Below are 27,922 nucleotides of genomic sequence, written 5' to 3'. Positions count from 1 at the left end.
GCCCCGCCGCCGCGGGCCGCCCGTCCGCAGCCCCGGCTCCATCCGCAGGCCGGTGGGCGAGGCGGCGGCGGGGGGCGGGCTCCCGGCGCCGCCAGGCAGCTCCTCCCTCCCTCCCTGCCGGCCGGGAGCCCCCGGCGGGGTGACAGCCCTGCCGAGCGCAGCCGCCCCGGCCGGGGCTGCGGAGCAGCGCCCGCTCCCGCCTCGGCCCGCTCGCTGCCGGCTCGCAGCGGGGCCGCCCCGCGCCCGCCATGTGGAAGCTCAACAAGAGCAGCAAAGTTCTGCTGGACGACTCGCCCGAGGAGGAGGAGACGCGACCCCGCGGGCCGCCGCCTGCCGCCGCCTTCGCGGCCCCCCAGGTAGGAGCGCGGAGCCCGGTTCGGAGGGGTCGTGAGGCTCGGCCCCGCTCCCGCTGCCCTGCGCTCCGGCGGCATGAGTAATCACTTTTCCCACCCTGATGTGCCGGTAGGCTGGCCCTGGTCGGAGCTGGGAGTGTTTGAGCGGATCGTGCGACTGTCACCCGGTTTTTGGGGTGCTGCCTGGCCTATCCAACCCTGTTTCCTTCCAGCAGCCGGCCTCCGGCTTTTCTGGGACTTGCTGTCCTTCATTCCAGTGGCTTCGTACCGCAGGATACTTTCTCTCCCAACCCTAGGCAGAGGCACTGCAACCCATCTGTTAAGCACAATACATTAAACAAGGATGTTTAAGAACATAACTTTATTTGCCCGTTTGTGTAAAACCCTGATGTTTTGGCAGGATTGCATTTTTCTTTGGTTTCACTTAGGGTAGTTCACCGTCTTTAAATAGCTGCAATCTTGTTTGAAAGCTTTTGTTGTTAAGTGTTAAATTAAATACCAACAGTGACTTTCTCAACAAATATAACCTGAAGGGAAGGGTATCAGTTGAGTATCAGGGAAAACAGCTAAAAAATGTTTGTTGACTTGCTTTCAAAAACTTGGTAGCAATTAGGTATCCATCCAGCTCAGAATCCTGTAATGCTGCCCAGTACAGCTTAGTGCTGATCTTCTGTTGCCACACAGTTACTTTAGATATTGAATGAGAGGTTCTGAAGTAAGCAGTTGCCTGGAATTACAAAACAGTGAGGTTTCTTTTCAAAAGAAGGTACTAAAGCCTTCCCAGCTTTCTACCCCATGTTTATCATGCCTATCTTTCTGAAGGAGCTGGAGTGTGCCTGGGTAATTTATCCTCACCTTGAGTTTCTGGTTGACAAGTGCTGTGAGTTGTCAACACGTGTGGCGACTGCTGAAGAGCAGCCTCTCCCAGTCACAGCAGTTATTCTCTCCATCTTCCAGTAACCACAGCCAGCAGTTTAGCCTTGCCTTGCCCCTGCACAGTAAACAGTATAGCCATAGCCCTTGCTGCTTCTTTGGGAGCCCCTGTGGGGAGTCATACAGATGACTAGGATCTCCTCCTGTGGAAGAAGAATGGACATTCATTTTGGAGACCCCCTTCAGTGGAGTAAGGGAGATTGTGGGGTTTGAAGTGACCTGAAGAATCTCTCCCAACCTCTCATACAACATCTAACTTCTGCTTCCTACAGTTCCTATCCTCAGGTGCTTGCTTGTAAGCTTCCACAGTTTCTGCTAAGCTACTGGCTTGTACCATCGTAGCCCTCCTAGACTTGCTCACCTCCCGAAACCCTCCTTGAACACCAAAGGTCACCAAAAGCCTCCAGTTAATCCCACTGACTCTTCACTGCTTCTACCACTAATGATCCAAGCCCCCTTTGAGGCACCTGACCGTAGCTTCCCAGTCAGGAGAGGATTCTTCAGACTTCTGTCCAGACAGTTCTCCCAGCTCTCTACTTTAGCAGCAGAGGCTGGAGTTTATTTTATTTTGTCCAGTCCAATTGTCTTTTAGTGTCCTGGGCCTCTGTTCCATTAGTTGAAGTCTCAAGTTATAATGGTGATGACAATGGTTTCTTGTGCAAAAGGTTTGCATTTTCGTGAATTTTAAGAAAATTATTTTTCAACTCCCAGTGGAACTGGGATACTGATTTTAGTGTTGAGGGGTGGCAGGAGAAAAATAAATTATTCTAAGTCGCTAAATGAAATATTCTTGAAGATAAAGGATTCAGTAAGGTTTGCACAACTGTAGTGTAGCTTGGCACAGAGGCTGGAGTGGAGATTATAAGCTATTCGTTATTTTGCCTGTTGAAATATTTTGAAAGGAATGCAACACCCTGCCCAAAATATTTAGCAGTAGTCATTTTAGAGTTTATGTACACTTTAAGGAAGAACAGACTGTATAGAAAGCTCTGACCACTTGAGTGACATTGTAATTCTTGTGATCAGAGATCAGTGGCTTTTAGGGTAGCCATTGGTACAATGTATCTAAACCATGGCTGGGACAGGTGTCAAGGGAACCAAATGCACTTGTTCAGTTTGTTGTTGTTCATGACCTGGTTCGTGTTCCTTGCTTTTAGTATTTCAAATTTGTGGTGTTTCATGAGATCCTGGTTTTTTCTCCCAATAATATGATTGTAAGGGAGTGAAATCCAGTAATGTGTAGAGGGATTTGGTAATGATCTGCACTCTCTGCTGCTGCATCCTGACCTGTGTCAGCCAACCCTCTGGCTTTGGAGGACAGCTGCACCATGAGAGCTTGCAGGAGTTGTGGGGGCAGTTCTTGTGGTACCTTAGCTGTGCATGGGGATGCCTCAGTAGGTGTGTACCTGCTGTGAATGAAGGATTACCTCATCAAGATGAGAGGAATCCAGGACATCCCTGATTTTTTTATTGTTAGAGCCAAAATCTAGATAATTAGTGTGAGTGCTTTTTGGTAAATTAGGAAGCCCAGCTTTAGATCTCATGCAGAAGCTGACTGTTAGATTTAATTTCCTTTTCTGATACGTCATTTGGTAAAAGAGAAGATGAACCAGACTCACTGTGTTTTGACTTTGATTTATGATGTGTTGTTTTCCCAACAACCATATTTTGTTTTCATTTTCATTTTTAATAAGCAATTGGGAAGAAAATCCTTAAGCTTCTACCATTCATGCTATAAATAAGGCTGAAACTTTTTACTTCAAAGGCAAGAAATTGGTAGTCACATCTATGTCATTAAAGCAAACCACGTTGGAAGTATTCCAGTATAATGAAATGTTGGTGCTGTATATTGTTTCTTCAAAGCTGAGAAAGAGTGAAGGAGTTCTCACCGTGCAACCTAATAATTAGGACATTGCAGTAGCAGACAGCAACAAAGAATTAGTCTACTATAAGTTAAAAAAAAAAAGCCCAACACAAAAACCCCCTTTGTTACTCCAGAGAAATTTTAATCATCCTATTTAGATATAGAAGCCTGATTTGGGACTAAGCAGACATTTGAAATTGTAGACGTTCATAGTTCTTAAATAGGAAAGCCTAGTTTGATCTAAAAAAAAAGTTTTGACAGTTCTGGTTTTGTGTTATACAGAATGGTTTGATTTTGTTCCAGGGGAGAACAAAAACAAATTTTAGAACATGAAAATTGCAAGGGAGGGAACTGTCAGTCTCTTGCCACTTTTTAGCAAAAGTTTCTACATACATTCAAGTACTTTGAATTGTTAACACTTATATTAAATATTAAGGTGTTTCCTGAGATAAGAAAGACAAGTAAATTTCATAACAGTACTTGTGTAAATAAATGTGTGGATTATTGTGAGTTTTTTTAGACCAGACAGTTTTAGACTGTATCTTAGAAATTAATTTTCATTTTTGCTTTGCAGCATAACTATTTTTAATTTATGCAATGAAGGTGCATTATTCACTTAAGTTATAATTAATACATGAAGGTAACTTGACATGCATAAATAGTACACAAACAAGATGAAATTAATGTTTTTTGTGTGTGTCTCTCTAAAAATATGCTAGAAATATGCAGTGGTGCATGCCAAACTTGCGTTCAGTTTGGAATATAGTCATTATGTTTCAAACTGTAGTTGTTTTTTTGGAAAGGGAAAGCTGCTGGGTTTTGATTTCTGGAAGGCATTGTTTTGGCAGTTGTGCTAAGTTCTTCTTCTTGATGCAATCCTGCCATCTAATCAGTTCTCAGAGATGTCAATTCTGTGTCAATATCGCGTGTAATTCTGACGTAAAATGGAGCTCCACGTTAAAATACATCTATATATTAGGGGAGGGGAGGGTGTCAGGCTGACCTATATTATCTAATGAAGCTCTGTCTTTCATGTAAAAATATTTCAGAATCCTAGCCTTGATCTGTTTTCCCCAGTTGTATTTTTTGTTATGTTCAAAGAGAATATGTGCAAAAACATGTTTTATGCTGAATTTTGTTTAGACTTGCTCAGGATGTTTGAAGGTTGGCTATACAGAATTTTAGTTATCTCTTTTAATGAAGATGTTTAAGTGTCTGGTACAATTTTAATACCAGCTTTCATCTTGGAAGGAGTTGAACTCAGACAAGCCCTGCAGAAATGGGTGGGAGCTGAGCAGCTTTTCTTATGTTTTACTAATACATTGAATAAGGGTATTTTTTAATTTAAAAAAATAAAGTAGAAAATGTTAATCCAGCAAATGTCTTTCCTTTGCTTTCTAGCCATTTCTGTGTGTCTCAGACTTTGCCTTCAGCACTCTAATAATCCTATCATACCTTCTCCTCTCTGCTAGCCTGGTCTTTTTCCTCTTCATTGGAGTGGTTCTTGTGACATTTCAGTGGCATTTTCCTGGCTGAAATCCATCACCTGTATTCTGTCATCATTCTTGAACATTAGATTGTGGTACTGTCAACGAAGACTTTCCCGAGCCTTCCTTGGCCTGCCTTTCTTGCTTTTCCTTCTTCTTGTCATATACAATCTTTCAGCAGCTTCTTGTGTGGATCCTGTTTCTTTCTCACAGTCTTTCTGGAGCTCTACAGAGCTCGCAGTGTCTTTTGGGGCTTTCAGCTTTCTATGTTTTAAATCCTTTTCATTTTTGAGGTGCTTCACATTTTAATATATACTGTCATTTTTTACACAGTTGACTGGGATCAGATCTGTTTCTCACATCTTATCCCCTCTCTGTTGGCTTATTTCTGACTCTTAAAAGTCCACAAAGCACATATTGTCTGATTGGTCACCTATTACAGACACCATCACTATATATTTTTTCTTTCAGCCAAGCCTCTAACCTGCAAGCTGTTGGTGGTTTTTATCTATTGTGTGAAAGAGAATTTGTGTCCTAGACTTTACTGTTGTTTCCTCCATGAATTCCAGGTCAAGTCTGCTTTCTCTCTCTCTCCCTCTCTCTTTTATTTTTTTCAATTATTATTTTTTCTTGCTGTCTAGACAGTTGAAATTCTTGTGCAGACCCTCACTTCCCATACTGATGGTGATTACTTCCTCTGGAGTTTCTAATACCTATGCTGTGGTTTCCCATCCCCTAGTTCCTGTAAATTCCATTGCTGATATTAGTGTTATTGCTTATGGCATAAAGTTTAAGTCCTCCTCATCCTTCAGATTCCATTTCTTCAGCTGGCCTCCCTTTGTTTCAGGAAATTTGCATTTAAATCTCTGTCCTTACTTTCAAGGTTTTTCTTAGTGCATCCCCTTTCTCTCCCCCATTTGTCACTTTTATCACTTGTATCTTTCCTCAAGCCTGTTCTGCTTTACTGGCTCTGATTGCCTGGCTTTGCCAGCAGCAGCCATGTGTGCCCTCCTCCCCTCCAGCCTAACACAGAACTATCCACTCCCACTGATGCACAGACCCACCGGCATCTCGTCCTCTAAAGTTCTGCTGAGATCCGCTTTCCCTAAGTTATTTGTTGCATCTTCTTGAGTTTCGTGAAGTTTTTGGTGCCATACTCTCCTACCACTGCTGGACTTCCTACCATAAATATACAAAGTGAAATGTAAATGGTTTGAGAATGAATGAATCATTTTAATTCTTTACTGTTAAAGTAGGTTTATAATGTTTTCCTTGCTTTTATAGAAGCTGTTTGCCAGATTGTGTGAGGCCATCCATAACATAAGTAGAGTTACTAGAAGTTGCTGAACACTTTACTAGGTAGGCCTTTTTCATCTCTATCATCATCAAAGGTACATTTCCAACAAGTTTTGCTGCTGGTTCTCTGTGAGGAGCTCCAGGAAAATGTCTGTGTGATCACTGCACGTGTGATAAAAGCCACACATCAAAAGGAAGCTGTACGTGTGCTGCTGAACACGGTAACAAAAAATGATGCATTCAGCTCGTTTTGCAGAAACTGTACTAGGAAAATATGGCCATTACTCATCCAAGACCTTTATTGGAGACATGTAGTTTAATGGCAAATTCCATGACTGAATAAGAATTGTGTGTCAGCTACTGTCTTTTGAATTAGCATCTATTGCTTTTTGGATAAGGAAACAGCAAATATTAATTTCTCCTATGGCTAAAGTTATTAACAATAACTGACAGATTCTCAGCTGGAAATTTCATCAAAATTGAAAACGTCACTGGAATGGTTGAATTGTTACAGAAATGGAATTAAAATTTATTATCTGACCTTATTTGTTTCAGCTTTGACACTGATGGTTCTTTGATCTTAATACAGCTGTTTCAATTTCATGAAGGATATTTGAAATATTATAAATTAGGTAAAACTAAATTCTTAATGACATATGAACTTTTAAAATATTTTAAGATGATTAATCTTTAATATTCTTCCAAAAATATTTCAGAGAAGCAAAGTCTGAGTAAGATGTATTATGACCTCTTACTACAGAGATGCACAGTAATGTGAACACTTAATAGAGTAACCTTGTGTATTGATGTAAAAACAGAGCATAGGAACCTGGTGTTCCAATGTTTCTCTGTGTAATGCCAATAAAATTCAGAGCTACAGAAGTATTCTTGTGTAAATAGTTACATTCTGAAATTAATCTTCTTTGGTACACTTGGCCATTTATATCAATTGACAGTAAAAATATGGAAATAATTTAGATATTCTGTTTTAAAATATAATGGAATGTGAAACAATAACTGAAGTGGTTGAATGAAACAGAGTTTGAAAATGCTAAGCAAGTTCTTAACAGCTGTGGATGCTAAAGAAAAGAGCATCATTTTTATTATGAATACTGAAGAAATTAAAATTATTTGAAAGATGAAAACCAGTTTCCCCATGTTTTCACCTCTCAGTTGGTCTGGTGAATAGCAGGCAGTTACAAGAGACTGGAGCCTAGAAGATGGAAGAATTTTTTAGTATGTTGGATGGGTTTTCTTCTGTACCTGATGTAGTCATGCAGACATTTTAAAGTTAGTGGAGTGAAATAAATTCTTTTAGAAGTGATCTGAAGAATTACATTTTAAAAGCATGTTTCCAAATTAGTGTTGTCTACAAACTATATGCCAAAATTAAAGTATATTCTTCAACATGGTTATATTTTACATTTTCTTTTTCTTTATCAACAAAAGTGTTTTCAGGTTTGCTGAAGACTGGCAGAGGAAACTTGCAGCATAGGAGTCACTGTCACTATTTAGATAGCTAATTGTCATGATAAAGATGTTTTTCCTAAGTGTAGGGAGCAATCTAGTGTGGAAAAGTATTGTTTATAGAAGAGAAAAAGTGAGTTTAAAATACCAAATTACTCTTAAGCAAGACTTTAGAAATGCCTAGGTTAATACTTTTCATTGGTGACATTAAAAGGAAATTTTCAATTTACATGATCTGCCCAGATGGCTGGTTTGCTTCACTCATTGCTTTAGGGACATACAAATGGAAGACTGAGATCTAGCAGTAGATGAAATATGGACAAGGCTGATCACATTATCTTGATCTCAGTCTAGGGTATCTCTGCCAGAAAGGAGCAGAGGCAGTTCACAGTTCAGCACTAAGTTTTTCTGCTGAACACATAGCCTCATGTCCAAGAAGAAAGTGATGTGTGACTGAGTAATGCAGCCTTTATTTGTTAAAATTGAAAGCCTTGTTATATCTTAAAGGCATGTTCAGTTTTGTGTGGGTGTTCAGGTACAGTTCAGCTTTGTTTTTCAGCTGTGTTAAAGGACCATTGAAACAGTAGAGTTGTTTCAGTGCCTATTTACATTTCATCATCATTGCATCAATTTCATAGCTCAGAGAGATTATATCCATGCATTGAATTTTTCCAGGTGTATGTTACAGGTGCAGCAAAAAAAAAATGAGGCAAAAAGCCGCTGATCTTCTACTGATAACTTTCTTCTTACTCAATGTTTGAGTGTATTTTGCGTTGGTTTTGATTGGGTCCTAAACTTAGATAAACAGAGTGGCTTTTGCATTAATAATCAGCTTTAGTCTTGTTTATTTCATTTTATGTTGTATTAAAATCCTTCTCAACCCCCAGGAAATATTTTCTTTTGTTAGCTGTATTTTAAGATGGTGATCTGGTTGTGTGATCTCCTCTTCCCAATCTGTGTTGTTTCTGGTCAGGCTGTGTATATGTAGTTGTTCTACTGTTTGGTTTGTAATCAGTGTTTTGGGAATCTTTCCAACTTCAGAGGTTGACTTTCAGGTTTGTGATTTCCTGAATGATTTTTTTTTTTAACCCTTCCCCTCTCCTATCACTAAACCATTTAGTAGGGTTTGTGGAGTACTGGAAATTATGTTAAATTCTTCCCTGGAGTGTATCTCTTCAGGTGCTGTTTGTTTTGGGATTTTTTTTTTCTGCTTAAATGGTACATTTGTGGTACATAATCCCATTTGCACTTACAGGCATGACTACCTAGACTTTATATTACACCCAGTCCTTGATGAGATGTGATGATAGGCAGAGGGGATGCAATAAGTCAGCAGAAGGGTGAGAATTTGTTCCAAAAGGACCTACTCTTTTAACAATAGCTTGTTTACTCTTATGTTTGCACAGCTAATGTGTGTGTATGTGTGTATGATAGGAAGCTCCCACAACTGGGCAGAGAAAATCAATAATATATCATTTTACTTACTAGAGCACAAGAAGTTCATGCAGGACAAAATGATGCTATTATTTCCCTTAACTCTTTGATGTTCACCATTCTTCATCTTGGCCTGAATTATGAAAGTGAATGATCTAAAGAGACTAATTAATTACTTTACCGCAAAGGAAACTGAGGGAAGCAGATTACAATTTTGATCTCTGTACAAAAAGGTTTGTGTGCTAGTTGAATTAGTCCCTTGAGGACCTTATGGTTTGCAGTATGTCCAACAAAAGGGCACTTGTTTCCTTATGAAAACACTCTGTGCATACCAACCTTCCCCTGCTAGAACTGGAGGGCTATTCAAGCTGCTGATCAGCATTTCATACAAATGTTAGCATTTTCACCTAGAAATATCTAAATACTGTAATGTAGTCCAGGTTTTTCTTTTAAATTGAAGAAAAAACAATGAATTGTCATACCTGTAAACTGACCAGACTAAAACATACTGAAATAATTTATAAGTGTTCAGCATCACTATGCTGATATGCAGCATGATAAAGAGTGAAGATGAGCTTTTTTGACATCTAGCTGTACAGTAGATTGTCCTCTAAAGAAAATTGATAAACCAAATCATAGGCTTCCTCATCTCAGAATGGTGACAAAAGCAGGGAATTTGTATCAGGAGAAGGGTGTAATAATGTGCATTACTTAAAAATACAAATTATTCTGTGTGTAATAAGGGAAGATGGGTTGTAGTGATGTCTCATCTTTCCTCCCGTGTTCTTCTCAGTGGTGGCACAGGTCCCCTCCCTCCCTCTCCTCTTTTCTTTTTTTTTTTTTTTTTAATAAAAAGCCCATCCCTCCTGCAGGGTGCACAGGTCCCTCCCTGCCATGTGGGTCATGGCTGGCTCTGAATCCCTATGCCTGCTCCTCTCCCACTGTGGTCTTGCTGCGTGGCATTAGTCTGCTTCTCTCTGCTTTCCCTAAGGATGGATTTTCCACAAAACGTTTTCACATCTAGTCTGTTGGAGATGACTGGATTCAAACCTACAGGCTGTTTTTGAGCAAAACATGGGATGGATGGATGGATGGATGGATGGATGGATGGATAGATGGATGGACATCACAACCACTCTGCCATTATCCAAGTCTCCTTTTTCTTCAGCAGTGTATTTAAAAGGATACTATGAATACTTTATTGGTCTTCTGCCCCAGAAAATGTATTTTAGGGATTCTCACCAGTTTTTCTTAAAGGTTTAATGTATTTCAATCTTTGTATTTCATCTCTTTAAACTTTGTGTTGTCCACTTACCATCAGCCTGGGTTGCATGAGTATAGTTGCTGCAAACGTGTGTCTCATTCCTTAGGTGGTGGTACCACTTTGTATAACCATGAGTAGTAACACTGTATTAATACAGAAACACAGTCTTAGTTGTCCCTTTTAAAAAGAAGCAAATAAGTACCCCTTTTTGTCTACTATTTATTGTTAATTACGTCTTTTGTTGACAGTGGTATTCACGCTCTATTATGCTGACTCCCTAGCCCTATACAGCACTCTTTGCATCTCGTGGTTTTCCCCTAAAAGCTTTCAATGTAAAAAGGCCTTGCACTCTTGCTTCCTTGTGCTCAGCCTTGCTAGAGGCTCTGTGCCTTCACATTCCATCTTTTTGATCTTATGGAACATGATATCTCCATGCACTTTCATAATTTTATTTTCCTTCCTAAGATACTTGGAGATCTGGAAGAATTAAAATGAGAGGTGTTATTTCTTTCAAAGGTACTAACAGTGTCTTGTTTGTTCTGGAGGTAGTACTGTTGGTTGTTGAAACTGATAGTTCTGCCAGCTCTGGATGTCTGAGAATTTCTCCTCTCACCATATTTCCCCTTGGAGCTTTCCTAGTTCTTGTTGATTTCTTTTTGTTCTTGGGAAAAATTTGGATAAAGCAGGTGATGTATTCTCTAGCTCGTACCGTGTCCTAGCGGAGACTCCATCGTGTTAAGTTTAGGACTTTGCAACCTCATCCAAAAGTTGGAGAGCTGAGAGTGTTAAGGGGAAAGAGGGAGACTTCTGAATAGTATGTGTGAGCTGTTTCCATTTAAAACATTGTCAATATTTCTCTTAAAAGTAGAGGTATAAAAAAGCCAAAAGGAGTGGAAGTAGTTGAATTTAATTTGAGAGAACTACACAAATCTTAATGCTGTTGTTATCCTATCTACAATCCTCCTGTGTCAGACAGCTAACTGAATTCGGAAGTTAAATAACTTGTTGCAATCCACAGGAAACAATAGTCTCATTTTGAATGATAATACGAGTTCCTGACTTTGTGTTCTACCCCAGCAAGTAAATCTGGCTATCTACATACAGCTCATTCTCTTCCAACATACAAGTACTATTGAAGTAGAGAGCAATGGTCTTCCTACTCTATTCTAGAAATGCTCTATCCCTGTCCCTTGTATAATATAAAGTATTGCCTGAAAAGTAAGTGGAAACATTAGTATGTAAATAAATATATATAAAGATATATAAATAAGTAATTTTTTTTTAAAGCATGGGATTTGAAGCTGGTCTGTCAAAATTAAGCTGATACTCTGGGTCCCCACATGACTAGAAATAACATAACACTTTTGTGCTGGTTTTCTCACCTCTTTCTGATGCTGTTAGCAAAGTGAAGGAGGCCTTTGGAAATGCATAGGAGCCAGGATAATGAGTGTTTAGGTGTCTTGGAATATGTGTATGTGGAGTGCATATCAACTCCTTAGCATTTACTTCAGTTGAAAAGGAAGGAGTTGATAAATTTGATTTTTAAAACAGTAAGTGGCTGACGTAATCAATACATGGACCAGAGTGAATACTGGAGATTTTGTGAAACTGCTGCTTCAAAGACACTTTGCATTTTTCTGTTTTAATTTTGGCTTTTTCTTGAAACGGGGGTTAGATATTTTTGGTCATATGTAGTCATATGTTCTGGCTTTGTACTTGGGACTGTTTGTATTTGTAGTCATATGTATAGAAAGAAAAAAAGGTAACATTTTTCTCACTGAAATACAGAGTGAAGAAACTGAAAATTGCAGATTTCCTGAATTTTATGTCCCACTTCCTTTATCTTTGGCCTCCAAAGTACTCCCAGCAATGATCTTACTTGCTATGTCTTGAAGAGAGCGCTGATAGTGTCAGGAGGGCCTGACAATACTAAAATAGCAGTTTAATTCAGAGATGGACAGAAGTGCTTCCCTACTGAATAACCTTCACAGGCATTTAGAACTCTAGTTTTCTTCTGAAATCTACAGTTGTGCATGCAGGGGGAAGAAATGTGAAGGAAAGTGTTTCTTTGAGTTAAGGAAATGTAGGGCCTTTTAATATGAAGGAGGAAAAAGTCTGGGGACATTCCTCTCCCCCCAGCCCACAGACAATGCATAAACCATCATCTAGTACAGTATTTAGAAACTCAGTGCAGATCCAAAAAATTAAGATACTACCATTAAGATAAAGTCAAATTAATTTGACTAAATTTTTTATGATGCAAGGCTGTTTCTCCCTTTGTGGTATGGGGTTTTTGTTCTGTAAGGGTTTGATTTTTCATAATTCTAAGTGTAGATTTATATTTTAGTAGTGGTGTTCACTTAGCTTTGTGTTGTAATCATGTTTTGCAAATTTTCTTTTTTGATGTGCCAAATAGAATAAAAGCATTTGTGAATAGTCTAAAATGTGTCAGTGCTAATTGTCAAACCAAAACTGACTATGGGCCTTTTTTATCTTTATCCTTCTTTTGAGAATAAAGACCAGTTTCTTCAAGATGAAGTTTCATCTTCAGTGTCACATCTTGCAACAAAGGTAAATATCTGTCCTTTGAAAATGTAACATTTAATATCATATATATATTTCAGTCCATGTACGTTAGAAAGTTGCCAGCGTTTCATGGACAGCTGATAAAGGAATTTGTGTTGTTCACTGATGATTTTATAATTATGTGTGATCCTTGGTCAAGAGGTTCTCATTGAAGTAATAGTAGTAGTGCAGGATTAGCTGGAAAGCATCCTGATTTTTTTTTCCATGCCAATGATGGCTATTAAAACACAAGATGAAAATAAGAAGCCACAGGAATTACTGAAGTCTAAAGAAGCACTAAATTCTAGCTGCAACTGGCAATAAAATCATGAAAAGCAGAAGAGTTTGGGGTTGTTTATTCCGTTGTATGTCCACTGGCTCTCTGACCACAAGAGGTTAAGGATTTAATTTTGTATCTCTTTCAGGAAAGAGAAATAGGCATGCAAGTTAAATTTTTTACCTTGATATGCGTCCAAGAATCTTCTTTAATATTCCTAAAATACATTAGTAGAAGATGAAAGAAGTGGAAGTTATTTTGATAAGCTAGAGCTTGTTTTGAAATTCCATAGGTATAAAGAAAAGTATTTTAAAATACGTTCATTAGTGTAATAGGATACTTTACATTAATATGTATAAACTGAACATCTGTGTCTGTTACTTCTTTTTGTTCTACTTCAGATGCAGCATGATTTTCCTTGAAAATAGAAGTCAGATTGTACGATACCTTTTTCTAATCTTTTGAAGAAGTATATTCTTTTTTATGAAAACATAAATTACCATATATTTTATACCAAATGATAAATGTTTCGGGAGAGAATCTTAAAATGAATCTATTGTCTATTGAAACTTTTTTTGCCCCTTTCTTAGTCATTCAGGAAGGCTTACTAAATGTGTGTCGACTTAAAAAACCAGAAATGTTGCCAGATAAACCACTGCAGTATTTTTGTCTTTTAAAGTAAAACCCTCTTGTCTTAAAAATGTATTCTCAAGAAAGCACCTTATCCTTCTCATCTTCTCTTTCTAAAAGCAATTCTGTATTTTATTTGGTTATTCTGTTTTCTTAGAAGCTATTAGTACAGCGATATTCCAGAAGTTGTAAATTTTAATATGTTAATAAAAGGCTGATGAATTGCACGTGTGGCCTTTGCAGTACACACATGTTATGAATAAAGTAATCTCCACGTTGCAACAATGTGGTGATGAGCAGCAGAATTCTTGAAAAAGAAGGTGGTAGATGAATAGTGTGTGTGCTTGTTGGGGAGACAGCCTTCCTGGTCTCTTAAAACCTGGGTTTTGAGACAATGTTGAGGCCCATTTGCAGAGGAAAGCCTTTGACCTGCATTTGGAGGTCTGAAAGTGGGAGCTAGTCCTAAAGGCTGCAGGTGGAGCTTGGAAAATGGTCTTAGATCCTGCTCTTGCAGGAAGCTGCCCACTGAGCACTGAGGAGAGGCTGATCATGGTGCTGAATTTTTCTAGTTCTTGCATCACAGCTCTCTTGAAAGGCAGGTATAGGTGGTTAAAAAACCTCATGACATCTAAAAGTGAGGAACCATGAGGGCTCCAGTGGTGCTCTGCAAAAGGCAGAAATCTGGAACCTGTGTTCACACTCTGCCTGCACGCGTGAATTAGAGAGTAAGTCCTATGAAGAGTGACTGAGGGAGCTGGGAGTGTTTAGCTTGGGGAAAAGGAGGCTCGGGGAGACCTTTACAACTGCTTGAGTGGAAGTTGTAGGCAGGTGGTCGGCCTCTTCTCCGAATTAGCCAGCAACAGGACAGGAGGAAATGGCCTTAAGCTGCATCAGGGGAGATTCAGTTTGGACATCAAGAGGAATTTCTTCACTGAATGCATGGTTGGCATTGAAATGGGCTGGCCAGAGAGGTCATGGAGTCACCATTCCTGGAGGTGCTCAAGGAACAACTGGATGTGGCACTCAGTGTCATGGTCTGGGTGTTCAGTCACAGGTTGGACTCGATGATCTCAGAGGTCTTTTCCAACCTAAATGATTCTATGATTTGGCCTCTGAAAAACTCAATCTTTGGTGGGTCTCACCACCATGCTCAGCTTCTGAATTAAAAGTATGGTAGAAACTTCATCTGCAGTTTTTTTTAGGCCAGATTTTGAAAAGAGACAAAGTTTTGAGAAATGAAATAGATCAAGAACCTTAATGCATGCAAATCCATGGAACCTGATGAGATACATTTGTAGGTCCTGAGAGAGTTGGTGGAGAAGAGGCTGAGCCACTATCCAGCATACTTGAGAAGTTGTGGCAATCTGGTGGAGTTCCCACTGACTGGAAATGGAAAACATGACCCCCATTTCCAAAAAAGATTATAAAGACCAGGAAACTGTAGACTATTCAGTCTCATCTCTGTGCCAAGCATGGTCATGAAGGCAATCCTCTTGGAAACTATACTAAGGCTAGTGAAAAATAAGGAGGGAATTGGTGACAGCCAACATGGCTTCATTAAGGGAAAATTATGCCTTTAAATTTGATGACCTTCTATAACAGTGTTACAGCATTGGTGAATGAGGGAAGAGCAACTGATGTCATCTGCGTGGACTTGTGCGAAGAATTTGCACAATATCCATGTCTTTAAACTGGAGACATGTGGATTTGACAGATGGACCATCCAGTAGATAAGAAATTGGCTGTATGGTCACATGCAAAGGGTTACGGTCAGTGGATTGATGTCAGTGACAAGTGACGTTCCTGAGGGGTCGGGGCTGGGACCAGGCCTATTCACCATCATTGCTGGGGACGTGGACAGTGGCATTGAGTGCACCCCTGCAAGTTTGTGGATGGCACCAAATCGTGTGATACTGTCAGCAAGCTGGAGGGAAGGAATGCCATCCAGAGGGACCTTGGCAGGACAGAGGTGGGCCTGTGTGAATTTCGTAAAGTTCAACAAGGCAAAGTGCCAGATCCTGCAGCTGGGTCATGGCAGTCCCAAACACAAGTACAGGATGGGTGGAGAATGGCTTGAGAACAGCCCTGCTGAGAAGGATTCAAGGGTGTTGATACACAAGAACCATTGGTCTGCACATCAGAAGCTGGCTGACTTGAGAAAATCTCCACCACCACCAGTGCTTTAATATCTGTAAGACAAATTTGGAGGGGAGTTGGTTTTTAAATTTGGGTTATCTGTCTTCTTGCTCATTTTGAAGAGGTTTCCTGTCACATGGGAAGAACGCTTCTTTAATTAAAGCTGATTGGCATTTTTTTAACTGTTAAACTCTTAGCTGTAACTTTATTGAACTATAGGGCACTTATATGGAAAATTTTGTCTCCAGCTTTTTATTTTAGCTTCATTTTTTTTTAGGAGGAGGAGTGAGAGAAACTGTGGAACAAACAATTATTTCTTCTCAGTCAAGGTCAAGGAGAAAATCCATTCTTTTTGTTTATATTTATAAAAAAATTCTGCAAGTGTTTTGTGAAGTGCCTCTACTTAACTGGAGAATTTTGATTCACCAGTTGTCAATCCTCTGTGAAAATACTTGTGAAGGTCTGCTGAAACACGGTCCAAATATAAATTTCTGGAAATCTCATTTCATACATGCTGAGCAGTGCCTTTTTAGGGATTAGCTGCTTAACTACACAGTGGTATTGAAAGTGCTGGTTCTCACTGCAGGTGTACAGCAAGAATGCCCTGTAATTGCTCATTTTGCTTGCTAAGACTCTGTCATGTGGCTTGTTCTAGCCCACAGAGAGTGATTTCTGTGCTCCAGAGCCCTGCTGGCCTGGCAGTCAGGAAGTAGAAGAGTCTAACAGGAATACTCTGAAAGTACCAGTACCCACTCCTAATGCAGTCAGGGTAAATTCAAACATACTTGAATCTCTTGCTTTGTAAACTGCTTGTCTCGTACCTCTAACTCTGTGACCCACAGCTTGTTATTATTTTTTGACTTATTGGATTCTGTGCTTTTTTATCTCTCCCATTATAAGATGTTAACATGTATTAACCACATCCATCTGATGCACAAGTTTACCTGTTTTCAGTTAAATTTACACCATCTTCCTATTTAGTATATATCCATCTGTATCTGTATACTTTTTTTGGGTGCAATTAACTTATGAAATTTGCTTTTAGTACTGAACTACTTTAGTTTATACCCAGCTGTTAGTATTCCTGGTTTGTTGCCTTTTACCCTAATATTTCATTAACCTTCTTGCCCTCTAGCAAAGCTCTAATTATCAGCTGTTTACCTCTGACAGTAAAATGAAACTGAAAATTCTTCCTTGTGATGCTTTACTGTTTCCCAGTAGAGTCTTTGATTGTTCATGTTCCTGTTTACCTATTATTCCCTATTGTCTTTGCATGTTTATCTATTATGGGAAGATAGTCATGTAAATATCAGAGTTTGTTGATGTGGTGAAAAATGGTGTCCTTAAAGTAATTTTTGGTAGTAATACCTATTAATATTGTAGGAGACCTTCAATTTAAGGGGTCCCGACCCATTCTGGGGCATTTTATAATGTTAACTATCAGTAGACATTTGTTCCCAGTTTTATCTAAAGAAAGAAAAATTGCGGTCAACATATACAATTTGTATGCAGTTAATTCACTTGAATCAATACAGGTAACAGCTGAAGTCTTACTATGAAGGTTGAGATTAGAGTGGAGCTTAGGGGTTTGGGGAGAGCCTTAATGTATGTACAAAGCTCTGATTATGGAAGAAAGCTGATAGATGACTGCAATTTTCAGAGGGTACTTCAGATGTTATGATAGTTGCTGCTACAAAAAGGTGCTGTTGCCCCTAAATTCCATACGCTTTATCTTTAATTAATTGATTCTTAGCCCTGATCTAAAAGAATGCAAGAAATGAGAGAGTTACATTTCTGCTGGCTTAAGCAGTTGAAGCAGTTTTCCACAGCATCACCCAGGTACAAAACCATAGCATAAGGAAGGCAATATCCGTGAGCAGGCAGTGGCCTGGGCTGACCCTTTTCAGCAGCAGTATCTGATAAACCAGGTCTGCCTCTGTAATCCCTTCTCTCTGGGGATCTCTCTGACAGATGGGCACTGATACTGAAGCACTGGCAAAGCAGAGGGAAGAGGAGTGAGCAGGAGAAACGGCAGACAGCTTGACCAGGGACACAAAACACATCCTTTGCATGATGTTCTAGGAGGGACTGCTTGTACTCCCACTTTCAGAAGATACACTAATTAAATGGCAGCTTTGTCATGGTGGAAAAAAAGTACTTCATAAGCTAGAAGGAGTTAAAGGAAAAGAATCTGTGCTCTAGTCTTGAGCTCTTAAGATACCAGTTGGAACAAACCTTGATGGCTTTTCAGTAGTTTGCCAGTTGATGGATTAATAGGTATGTTTAATTTCACATTTTACTGATTCTTTTTGGTGATTGCACAGGACATTGCTGCACAGGTTTTCCCAACCTAGAGTGGAATATACAGGAGAAAATTTATTAACTGCTGTCATAGTCAAACTGCTATGAGACCAGCATCTATTTCTACTTCAGAGAATACTGAAATGGCTTCTTGAGAGGCTCCTGCTTTGTTTCTCATTGACATTTTTGAAAAATAGTAGACTGCAGCATCCAACATGGTCCTCTAATTCTAACATCTGATGTTACAGTTGTAGTCAGCAATAGTGCTCTTTTCCTTAATAGACGTCTCCTTTTTTTTCCAGCTCTTCCACGAGCATTTCACTGATTTTTTTTTTTTTTTTAATTTGGTTTGGAGTGTATGCCTCATTCTATCAGCCAGCTTTGATTTTCAAAGATCACCTACTCCAAGCTCAAGCCTAACCCATCAGGCTGAGAAGGATGCAAAGGTGGCAGGAGGCATGAATGTAATATTTCTGGAAAACCTCAAACATTAAATGAAGTATTCTAGAGTGGAAGCAAGGTCAAGTGACCTGAGGGGAATATAGATACATTCTTTGAGTATGCAGGGATGGGGTTGCAGAATCACAAAATAATGAGGTTGGAAGAGACCTCTAGAAGGATTAAACGCACTAGAGTGAAATCTGGTGAGCAACAAGAAAGGGTTCTGCTTGTACACCAGCAGCAGAGAGTGTGAAGAAGATGGAGCCTGACTGTTCTCAGGGTCAGTCAATGAATGGGCAAGAGGCAATGGGCACAAACTGAAATAGAATAAATATAATTTAAAAGTAAGAAAAAATGTTTTCACCATGAGGATGTTCAAGCCAAGGAGCGTCCTCCGGGGAGGTTGGGGATTCTCCAGCTGTGGAGATACTCAAAAGCTGGCTGTCCATGATCCTTAGCAGTCTGCTGAGGGTGACCCTGCTTTGAGCGGTGGGATTGGACTAGATGGTCTCCAGAGGTCCTTTCCTCTGGAGCTGTAAAGGGTGGAATTTCTGTGAATTCTGGATGTTGAATTATTTTGTTTTCCAATGACACAGGGAAAAGTAGTTTAAAGATTTAAGAATATAATTAGGTCAGTTAAATTTATAAACCTCCTAGAAAACTTTAGAAATAGTACTTTTGTGTAGAGAGTTACATCATAGAAATGAAATACTGAGCTTCTGTTGGTGGATTGATGCTTTAAGACCATATGAGTACTGTGTTTTCAGACTTTGCATAAGTTTAATAGTTTTACATAAAACAAGTCTCCAATGTGGTGAGGAGTCAGCTTACTGTAGTGTTATCTTTACTTACTGACCTTCCTTTGACATCCATTGCAAGGAAGCTAATTGTTCTGGGATATGGGTCTTTCTCCAGGTGCTCTGTGAGGTTGTAAGTGATTCCCAGCTGATTTAGATTCTGGCAGTCTGTGACTGTGGCAAAAGGAGATGGTGTTCAGGGAGAGCATAACATGGCTGGTGTCTAGGGCCCCTTCCCCTAACATCAAGAATCATTGTCTTAAGGTATTAGAGGGTGCACCCCTTAAGAATAGGGGGTATTCATATGTGGATCTCCTGTCTGAATTTGTCTAATTTTTCTTGTGATGGTTCCCAGCCCTTTTTGGCTATATAACTGCTGCATGTCAAACTGATGGCTCGAGGGAATGGTGACTCCAAGATCTCCTTCCTGAGCTGTACCTACAAGCTGATACAGTTGTAACTGTTCCAGCTGCACTCCTCGGTTGGTTAAAAGTGTTTAAAAAGCTCTGAAAAGAAACATGGAAATGCAGCAGGCTGTTTTGAGGAATTTTGTTATTATGTGTCAGCAGTATGACTGCAGTAGTCAAAAAACAAGATTGTTGCTTTAAAAACAGTTCAGTAGTTACAAAAAAGCTTCTGGAAGCATGAAATATGTATTTGACTGCCTCCTCCATTCAGGTTTCACTTCAGGAGTCTGCTACCACTCAAGAGTGGACAATCAAGAGTGAGCTGTTCGCCCCTGCTCGGTGCAGTGAAAAGATGCTTTAGCAGATCGGTGCCAGGGCAGGCAGGTGTAGAAGAGGACGCTTAGGCATGGCAGGCAGAGGTTCTGGTTTCACTCTTGCACTTCCTGGTTTCTTTCAGCCTAATCTGTTCAATATGTAGTAGGCTTTGTGCAGTGAGTTACATCACATATTGGCAAAACATGGTTTACTTGGACATCGGTGTTCTTATGCAGATTGTCCTGACAGTGTTTCCTTTGGAAACCCCAAATAAGTAGTGGAAGTGTATCTTAAATATTTAGTGTACCTTTCTCCTAAGGACTGGTTGAGAGAAGGAATAAATCAGTTACCATCTGGGTATTAGCCTTGTATATACCTACTAAATACCATGGACATGAAAATATGAAAGGAATGGAACAATGTGTACATTGGCAATGATTTACGTACAGGTAGAAATTGTGCAGAGCTTGTAAAAGTTTATCCAAAGACCTGCACATAGAAATTTTCTCATTATTGTTCTTAAAGATATCTGTGAATCAGAATTGGACAAATGAAATTAAATTTAAAAAAATCTAAAGTTAAAAAGTATAGAAAGCTTCTGGGTTTTTTGTGGGTTTTTTTGGTGTTTTTGGTTTGGTGGGTTTTTTTGTTGGTTTTTTTTTTTTTTTTTTTTGGTTTTTTTGTTTTTTGGGTTTTTTTGGAGGATTGCTTGGGTATCCAGACAGAGCAGCAAAGGTTGGGATTGCGTTGGCAAAGTATGTATGGTGTTCTAGATTAAAGAATTTAATTAGATTATCCTTGTACAGGTATATCCTTTTTGTTACATTGAATGTGGGTGTATAAATGCTTGTCTCCATGCATTTAATCAATGTAGTTCTTTAAAGGTACATATAATTTAAATGAAGCCTCTTCTATGTCTTAAATTGCTATCCGAAAACTAGTAACAAGCTTCTATTTTTTCATAATCAGCAAATTTATTCAATGGAAATGACACAATGAGGCATCATTTTTGAAAGAAGGCAGCTTATCTATGAATTGCATCATCCAGTTTAAAGGGAAAAGGAGTTTTTAAGTGCAGCTTGGAGCTGTGTTTTTTGCCTTTGGTAGCAAAGGTTCCTTCCCCAAAAGGCCTGAAATAATAGAATTTTAGTAAGATAACAGATGATAGAATCATGGAATGGTTTGGGTTGGGTGAGACCTTAAAAATCACCTAGTTCCAACCATCTTGCCATGGGCAGGGACACCATCCACTAGACATGATTGCTCAAAGTCCCATCCAACCTGGCCTTGAACAATTACAGGGATGAGGCACCCACAGCTTCTCTGGGCAACCTGTTCCAGTGCCTCACCACTCTCAAAGTAAAGAATTTCTTCCTAATGTTTAATCTAAACCTACCCTCCCTCATCTTAAAACCATTCCCCCTTGTCCTACATGCCCTTGCCAAAACCTCCTGCTTGTCTTGACAGCTGTGGTTTTGTTTTGATTATTATACTTCATAATGTATCATATTTTTTAATTTAGTCAAGTAACACTGACAGACTATCACTGCTGTTCTTACTAGATCCTGTGAAGAACAGCAGCAACTTTCATATTCTGTGCTCAGCACACACGTGTGTGTTTTTGTGAGCATGATATCTAAATAAAAATAACCTATACCTAGTTATTTTGCCTTGAGGGAGGGAGAATCAAACCTTTATTAAAGTTTAAAAAGTAATTTATGCTGTATGCTTAATGGTCACAGTAAATTTAGAGAACACACTGTAGTGCACCAGTGCTGCATCACCCATGGCACTGGTGAGCCAATGCTCTTACCCTTCTTGCTTGCAGGGCAGGAAGTTGTAGTCTGGTGATTACAGAGAGGGACAATATGTGTAAAGCAGGTTAAATCTAAAGAGTTTCATAATGTATGTGGCTGTCCTGGCTGTTGACTCTTTCTAGACATGAGAGTTTGTTTCATTTCTTGTCTACTGAAGCCCTTAACATTGTCTTTAAAGCTGCCTAGATTCTTTTACTGTAATACATTAAAATGGAGCCCAGCTGTACTCGATGACATCACAAAACCACTGAGGATTTGTATTTTTTGCTCAGCAAGGCAGAGCTCTTGCTGCAGTTACCAGACCAGCTCTTTTCCCAGGCATGGCCATCCTCTGCAGCTCCACGGAGTCACTCACTGCCAGCGGCACCACGTGCAGGAGTCACAGCCACTGCTGCCTGCCAGCCCCAGTGTCAGCAGTGGCAGCCCCACTCAGGCTGTCACCCACACTGATGAGGATTTACTTCTCTCTGTAGGTTCAAGGTGCAAGTTTCCGGGGCTGGAAGGAAGTGACGTCTATGTTCAATAAGGACGATGAGCAGCAATTGCTAGCAGGATGCAAGTCTCCAAAATCCAAAGGGTGAGTAAAGCCATTTGGTCTATCTGCTATTCAAATACACTATTGAAACACAGAAAATAGCTGTGCGAGGTAATGGAGTTGGATGCTGAGAAACAGCGGTGTCCAACTGCTGGAAGTCAAATCAACACAGAAAATTTTATGGGCAAAGCTATATATACATTAAGCTTATAATGAATAAGGCATGCTGTATTAGAAAAGGACAGATGATGTTTTAAACATTTTTAGGTTTGTCAGGAAGAAAAAGGAATTTAGCTGCATAATAATTTTTTTACTTAGAAAAGTAGTAAAGGCATGTGAGTAAAAAGGTTATTCTCACACTTTCACTATTCTCTTAGGAATTAATTATGGTTAAGTTTACAAATTCCCTTTTCACATGCCTCACTCTCTCTTTTGAAATCTTACTACACCTAGAAAGGTTAAGTGGAGTAGCTGTACTAGGATCTGCAAGTCTTCCCTGTTGGCACTGAGCTGTGTTTCGGCACAGTTGTGTGCAGCTCTGGTGAGGGCAGCTCCCAGCACAGACCACCTTGCTGTTACGAGTATCTGTAGGCTTTACCTACGTGTGCTACCTCGCTGCCTTGGTTACAAACCAAATACACCACACAGCAGTAGATCTGTTCCTGCCAAATGTTAGCTTTGATAAGACTTGCTGTAGCAGGCTTTGTCTCCAGTTTACTTGGAAATAAATGTGTTTCAGGATGCAACACCACATATATGTATATAAATAAACAATTTAGAATATATAGCTATATATTTTATTCCATGTGAGTCTCTTCCATAAAACCTCCCAAAAGTTCCCAGCTACTAACCCTGTGCAATCCTATGGGTGTTATTAAGATGCTAGGCTACTGTAATAACGCTTTGCAATTGATGCTGCATGTAAGAATCAATTAATACAGTGAAGAGAGCAGAAGTATGATAACAGAGTTACCACCAATATAGAAAGCTATTTTGGTATTTCTATGAGAACTGCCTGATTTTTAAGTTCAGGATATTTTTCTTTAATTATATACCATGATTTTTACTTTACTTTTAAAGACACACACAACTTTTAAGTGTGCTGTTTACAAAATACAAGAAAAGTGTTTGGAGTCTGTGGCTGGTTTTAGCAAAATGAAAATTCTGAGGAATCATAAATTCAAAATCCCGTAAAGGAAAAGTGATTTTTAAAGGTATTGGTTGAGTTGCTTCTGTTTAAATATGATAGAGCTAAGCTTTCATTAATGGAACAAAGCTTTTTTTAATATAAATATTTAAAAGAGATACAGTGGTGGGTTTTTTTTAATATAAATGTTTAAAAGAGATACAGTGGTGGGTTTAGTTGTGGCTAAGGAATCGATATGCTACTACAGTTAATGTTTTCAATTTGCTTTTTAGCTCATTGAATGCTCAAGGTTGTGTCTTTCACCCCTGGCATTCAACTTTTCCTTGTGGTCCATTATTTGATTATATACATAATCCTGCATATAAAGTTATGCATAAATATTTGACATTCTGTAATTCAAATATTTCATGCTGTAAAATTATTCAGGTTGAAGATTCTTAAGGGGATAAGAAAAGTAATAATATGAGTAGACTTTCAAATGTCTGAGAGAGAAGTTACAGGTTTTTTTGGGGTTTGGGAGGGGCATTTTGAGAGATCTTACCAGAAATACAAAACAGCTGTTATCACGTTATTGTGTAGATTTTTATAAAATACTAATAAAAAAGCCAGGTATCTTTAAAGTCCTAATACTGTGTACGTCAACTATTTTAAGGTATAAGGTTTAACTGGTAAGGTGGTAGCAGGTATATGAAACTGAGTAACATAGTGAGTGCTAAAGCTGGTGTTAGAACATTTTCATATTCCTTCTACTATAGTAGTCCTAGTTTCAAATTTGGTTTTGTTTGGTTGGTTTTTTTTGGTTGAAGTCCTATATTGTTCAAATGCATCCTAAAATACTTAGTAAATTTCCAAAAGCAGCTCTGTCGAGTTCACCCCTCAGGAATGAGGTGGGGATGGTGGTGTGTCAATTCTCTTGTCATAGAAAATGACCATACTCAGTCCTCTTCTGATTAATCACTGCAAAATTTGGCTGTGTTTAAGTTTATGTGCATGTGAGGGCATTTTTCCTGAAGCTGACAGCAATGGATATGCTGCCACAGGCTGATAATGATTAGCACTCCTTACTGTAAAACATAATTTAATTGAATGTTTATTAATAACTACTACGCTCATTCTTAAATGGAGGAATTAATCACGACATCATTGTTATTTTCTAGAACAAATCTAAAATTAAAGGAAGAGATGAAGTCTGAAAAGAAGCCAGGTTTTTGGGACAGTTTGGTCATAAAGCAGAATGTTCCATCTAGGAAACCAGATGAGATTGAGGGATGGGAACCACCACAGATTACCACTGCTGACTCTACCAGTGATGCAGCGACTCCTTTAAGTGACTATACAGCCTGGTCAGGCTGGGAAGATGAAACCAAAGGCTCCACAAAATACACAAACCTGGCCAGCTCAGGAAACAGTTCCAGGTGGAGTATCAAATCAGCTGGAAAGCTGGTTAGTATTCGACGTCAAAGCAAAGGTAACCTTACTGACAACTGGGAAGAACTAGAATGATACTGGTAATACTGGTGAAATACTTTATACGTAAGAAGAGAACAGTTCCATGATTTACTCACATGTTTAAACCAAAATCAAACCTGCTCAATATTGCACCTTTATACAGTAATTTGTTTTATTCAGATTGTTACAAATTTTTGCTCACCTGATAGTAAATTTTCTTATTACATTGTTAATAGCTATGTTTTCCACACTGAAAAAAAGTAGAGAATCTATTTTGTGCCTATATTTCACATTCAGACTCTGTAGTATGTCAGATTGTTGGTTTTACCAAAAAAATGTAATTCTTTAGTGAATGTATACACTGGTTGTAAATTTGACTGCCTTATGAAGGAACTGCCACTAGCTAAAGGTCCTGCTTCTTTTCTGGTGTTTGAGGGCCATTCAAAATTTTAGTTTTGATGCTGTTCCTTTTTAACTGAGAATACCAATCAGTCATTTGCAGGGAGAGTGCTTGTACTTAGTACTGTTTTCCAAATCTTCAGCCTCAGCTTATGCTTCAGGTTGTGCATACAAAATGCTTAGTGTCACATTGTGCTGTACTCTGTGTGACATGGTAAAATACTATTCTGATGTAATTCCTTCCATTACAGGATTGTCACCAACAGTCAGGTCAAATGGGTCTTCCAGAGTTGGGGTCTTCTCTGTGTTTTGGATTTTTTCCCTAGTTTTTTTTGGTTGTTGTTTTTGTTTTATTTTGGTTTTGTTTAGTTGTTTGCTTTTTTTTTTCATTTTTAATATTGAACTTCTTTTTACAAAGCTAAGTTTCTCAGTTTTTAAGATGCATGTTATGACAAAAATAGAAATTACTGAAAATCTGGAAAACAGCATTGAGTAAAGTGTAAGATGATGTCAGTATTCTGAAGGAATATTGAATCTGGATGTAGGAATTAGTTGCTTCTTATGGAAGGGCATATGTTTTCATTTTTTTACAATAGCTGTTCCTTGTTCTTATAACAACTTTTTTGGTTTTGACTGTGTTTTTCCTTCCTTCCCACTGCATAAGCAATGATCGAATTATACTCCAGCATTTTCAGGGTAGCTGAGTAACTGAGCCATTGCAAGTATGTGCATGCACACAACATTTTTGTTGGAAAGTTCCATCTTATTAGCTACTGATACTTTGAGGTTTTAGTAAAAGAAGGTGAAATGTTAAACTTGAGATTTGAGATGTATATATGACTAATAAAAGTGCCTCTTTTTAGCATATTGTCTCTCACTAGTGGTGCAGCTGATGTCAGATCCAAAGTCAGTTTCTGTTTTGTTTATATGACCCACACAAAGACTACTTTAACATTCATGAATAAAAATCAAACCAAAAATTTCATAAGAAATGAACAGTAGGCCTTTTCTCTCCTGATTGTTAAACTGGTGTAACAGAACTGAAACTTGACTGTCTAGCAATGCGGCCAGTGCAGTCGGAAGATGAAGCTAGCATGTCAGAGAAAATCAGCATTTTTACAAGAAAGTATAGACCTTTATATAACAGATGTCTTGTAAACATATTTTTGCAAGAAGCTTATGCTGATGAAAAGGGATGCATGCAATTTTTTTCTAAGCTTGTTTCTGTTACTGCCACACTACTCCTCCCTTAGCTCTCTCTTTCTCCTCCTCCAATTCATGTGTAGCTTTCTGGCTTGCAGTTCCTGCATAGCTATTTTTTGGAGATTCCTGCTGAGATATGCCTGGAGGGAAACTGTAGCAAAATGGTTTTAGTAGGTTGAGGTTTTTTTCCTAATATTGAAAGGATGCAAAAAGACATTGTTCTTAAGTTTACCAAAAAGAACGGTGATGTTTTGTGCTACAAAACAGAATCTTAAAACTGGCAAATGTACTTGTAAAATTTGCATTAGATATTAAAAGTATTCATAGAGGAGAAAAGGTTAGCATTTATATTGCATTGTCTAGTCTGTGAGTAAACTCTATTTTTGCCTTGGGCAAATATGTATGCTGAGGTTAATTATAGGAAAGAATTAGTATTCTTGGGTATAGTATGCTGCATTTTATAGTTTATGGAATACCCTCTAAAGCATGAGCTAGTATTTAATTTGGTTGTTGATGTTGATCTGAAAGAACAGAAAAAGATCTGTTAGCAGCCCTTAATATTCTCAAGGATGGACTGAGAACTTTTAATTTCACTCCTGAAGAAACTATTTATACTGTGACTAGTAAGGGTTTTGCCTTGCACATTATACTGTCAAGTGCCTGTTTCTCACCTTGATGATGTGTTTGATGCACAGCTTAACTGCAACATTTTTCAATTTGTTTTTAGATGTATGATAAAGAATATGCTCACAAATATGAAGCCTATTGTAAAACAAAAGTGGGAAATTGAGATATGTATGTAAAAATTCCAGTTTTACTCCTAGTCATGAAAGTTTTGGTGTGCTTTTTAAGTGATATTTCCTCAGAAATAACCATTTTAAGGATCAACATTATTAAATTTAATATAATTTATTGTTATGCTTTAATAATGTATTTGTCTGTTGAGAACTCACTGATGTGAGCTTTCCTTCTCTCATGTTTATAAATGTGTCTGAATTTTCAGAATGGGGTCCTTTCATCTTTTACCTTTGTTAGATGCTTAACTACATTAAATGTTATGAGCTTAAGCTATACACAGCTCCATATGTGGAATAAGTGTAGAATATGTCCCTTAATATTTGTTTTGAAATTGCATTTCAATCTATGTGAAATGTTTTAGAAGAAGGTAGCATCAAGATGGTATGATAAGATTGCACAAAATAAAAGATAGTTTATATAGCTTTCTCGTAGCCAATCTGCATGATTGTTGGCGTGGTTTTAACGGGAATTAAAAGCTTTGTGTGGCTGTTACTAGTCACTTAGCTCTGAGCAAAGTCCTTTCTGAGTATTTTTATTTATTAGCATCATTTGCAAAAAAAGAAAAGTAGTATTTTCCATATGAATAAAGATTTAGTTTGAACTGAAA

General features: G+C 38.6%; 1 protein-coding gene across 2 annotated transcripts; it reads left to right on the top strand.

Annotated features, from left to right (window-relative positions):
* Window positions 1–27,922, top strand: LOC119699578 (testis development related protein). Of its 2 annotated transcripts, XM_038133262.1 has the most exons (4): window positions 1–356; window positions 12,610–12,669; window positions 22,258–22,361; window positions 24,624–27,922. In XM_038133262.1, the coding sequence occupies exons 1-4, from the start codon at window positions 249–251 to the stop codon at window positions 24,967–24,969; spliced, it is 618 nt and encodes a 205-aa protein (XP_037989190.1). In that variant the 5' UTR covers window positions 1–248; the 3' UTR covers window positions 24,970–27,922. The 2 variants fall into 2 exon arrangements, with proteins under 2 accessions (XP_037989190.1, XP_037989191.1); XM_038133263.1 differs by lacking the exon at window positions 12,610–12,669 and having other exon boundaries at window positions 3–356.

This window comes from Motacilla alba, chromosome 3, assembly GCF_015832195.1.
Source record: "Motacilla alba alba isolate MOTALB_02 chromosome 3, Motacilla_alba_V1.0_pri, whole genome shotgun sequence".
Classification (NCBI taxonomy): domain Eukaryota; kingdom Metazoa; phylum Chordata; class Aves; order Passeriformes; family Motacillidae; genus Motacilla; species Motacilla alba.
Note: the sequence above shows the minus strand (reverse complement) of the source record. Positions and strands in the feature narration are given on the sequence as shown.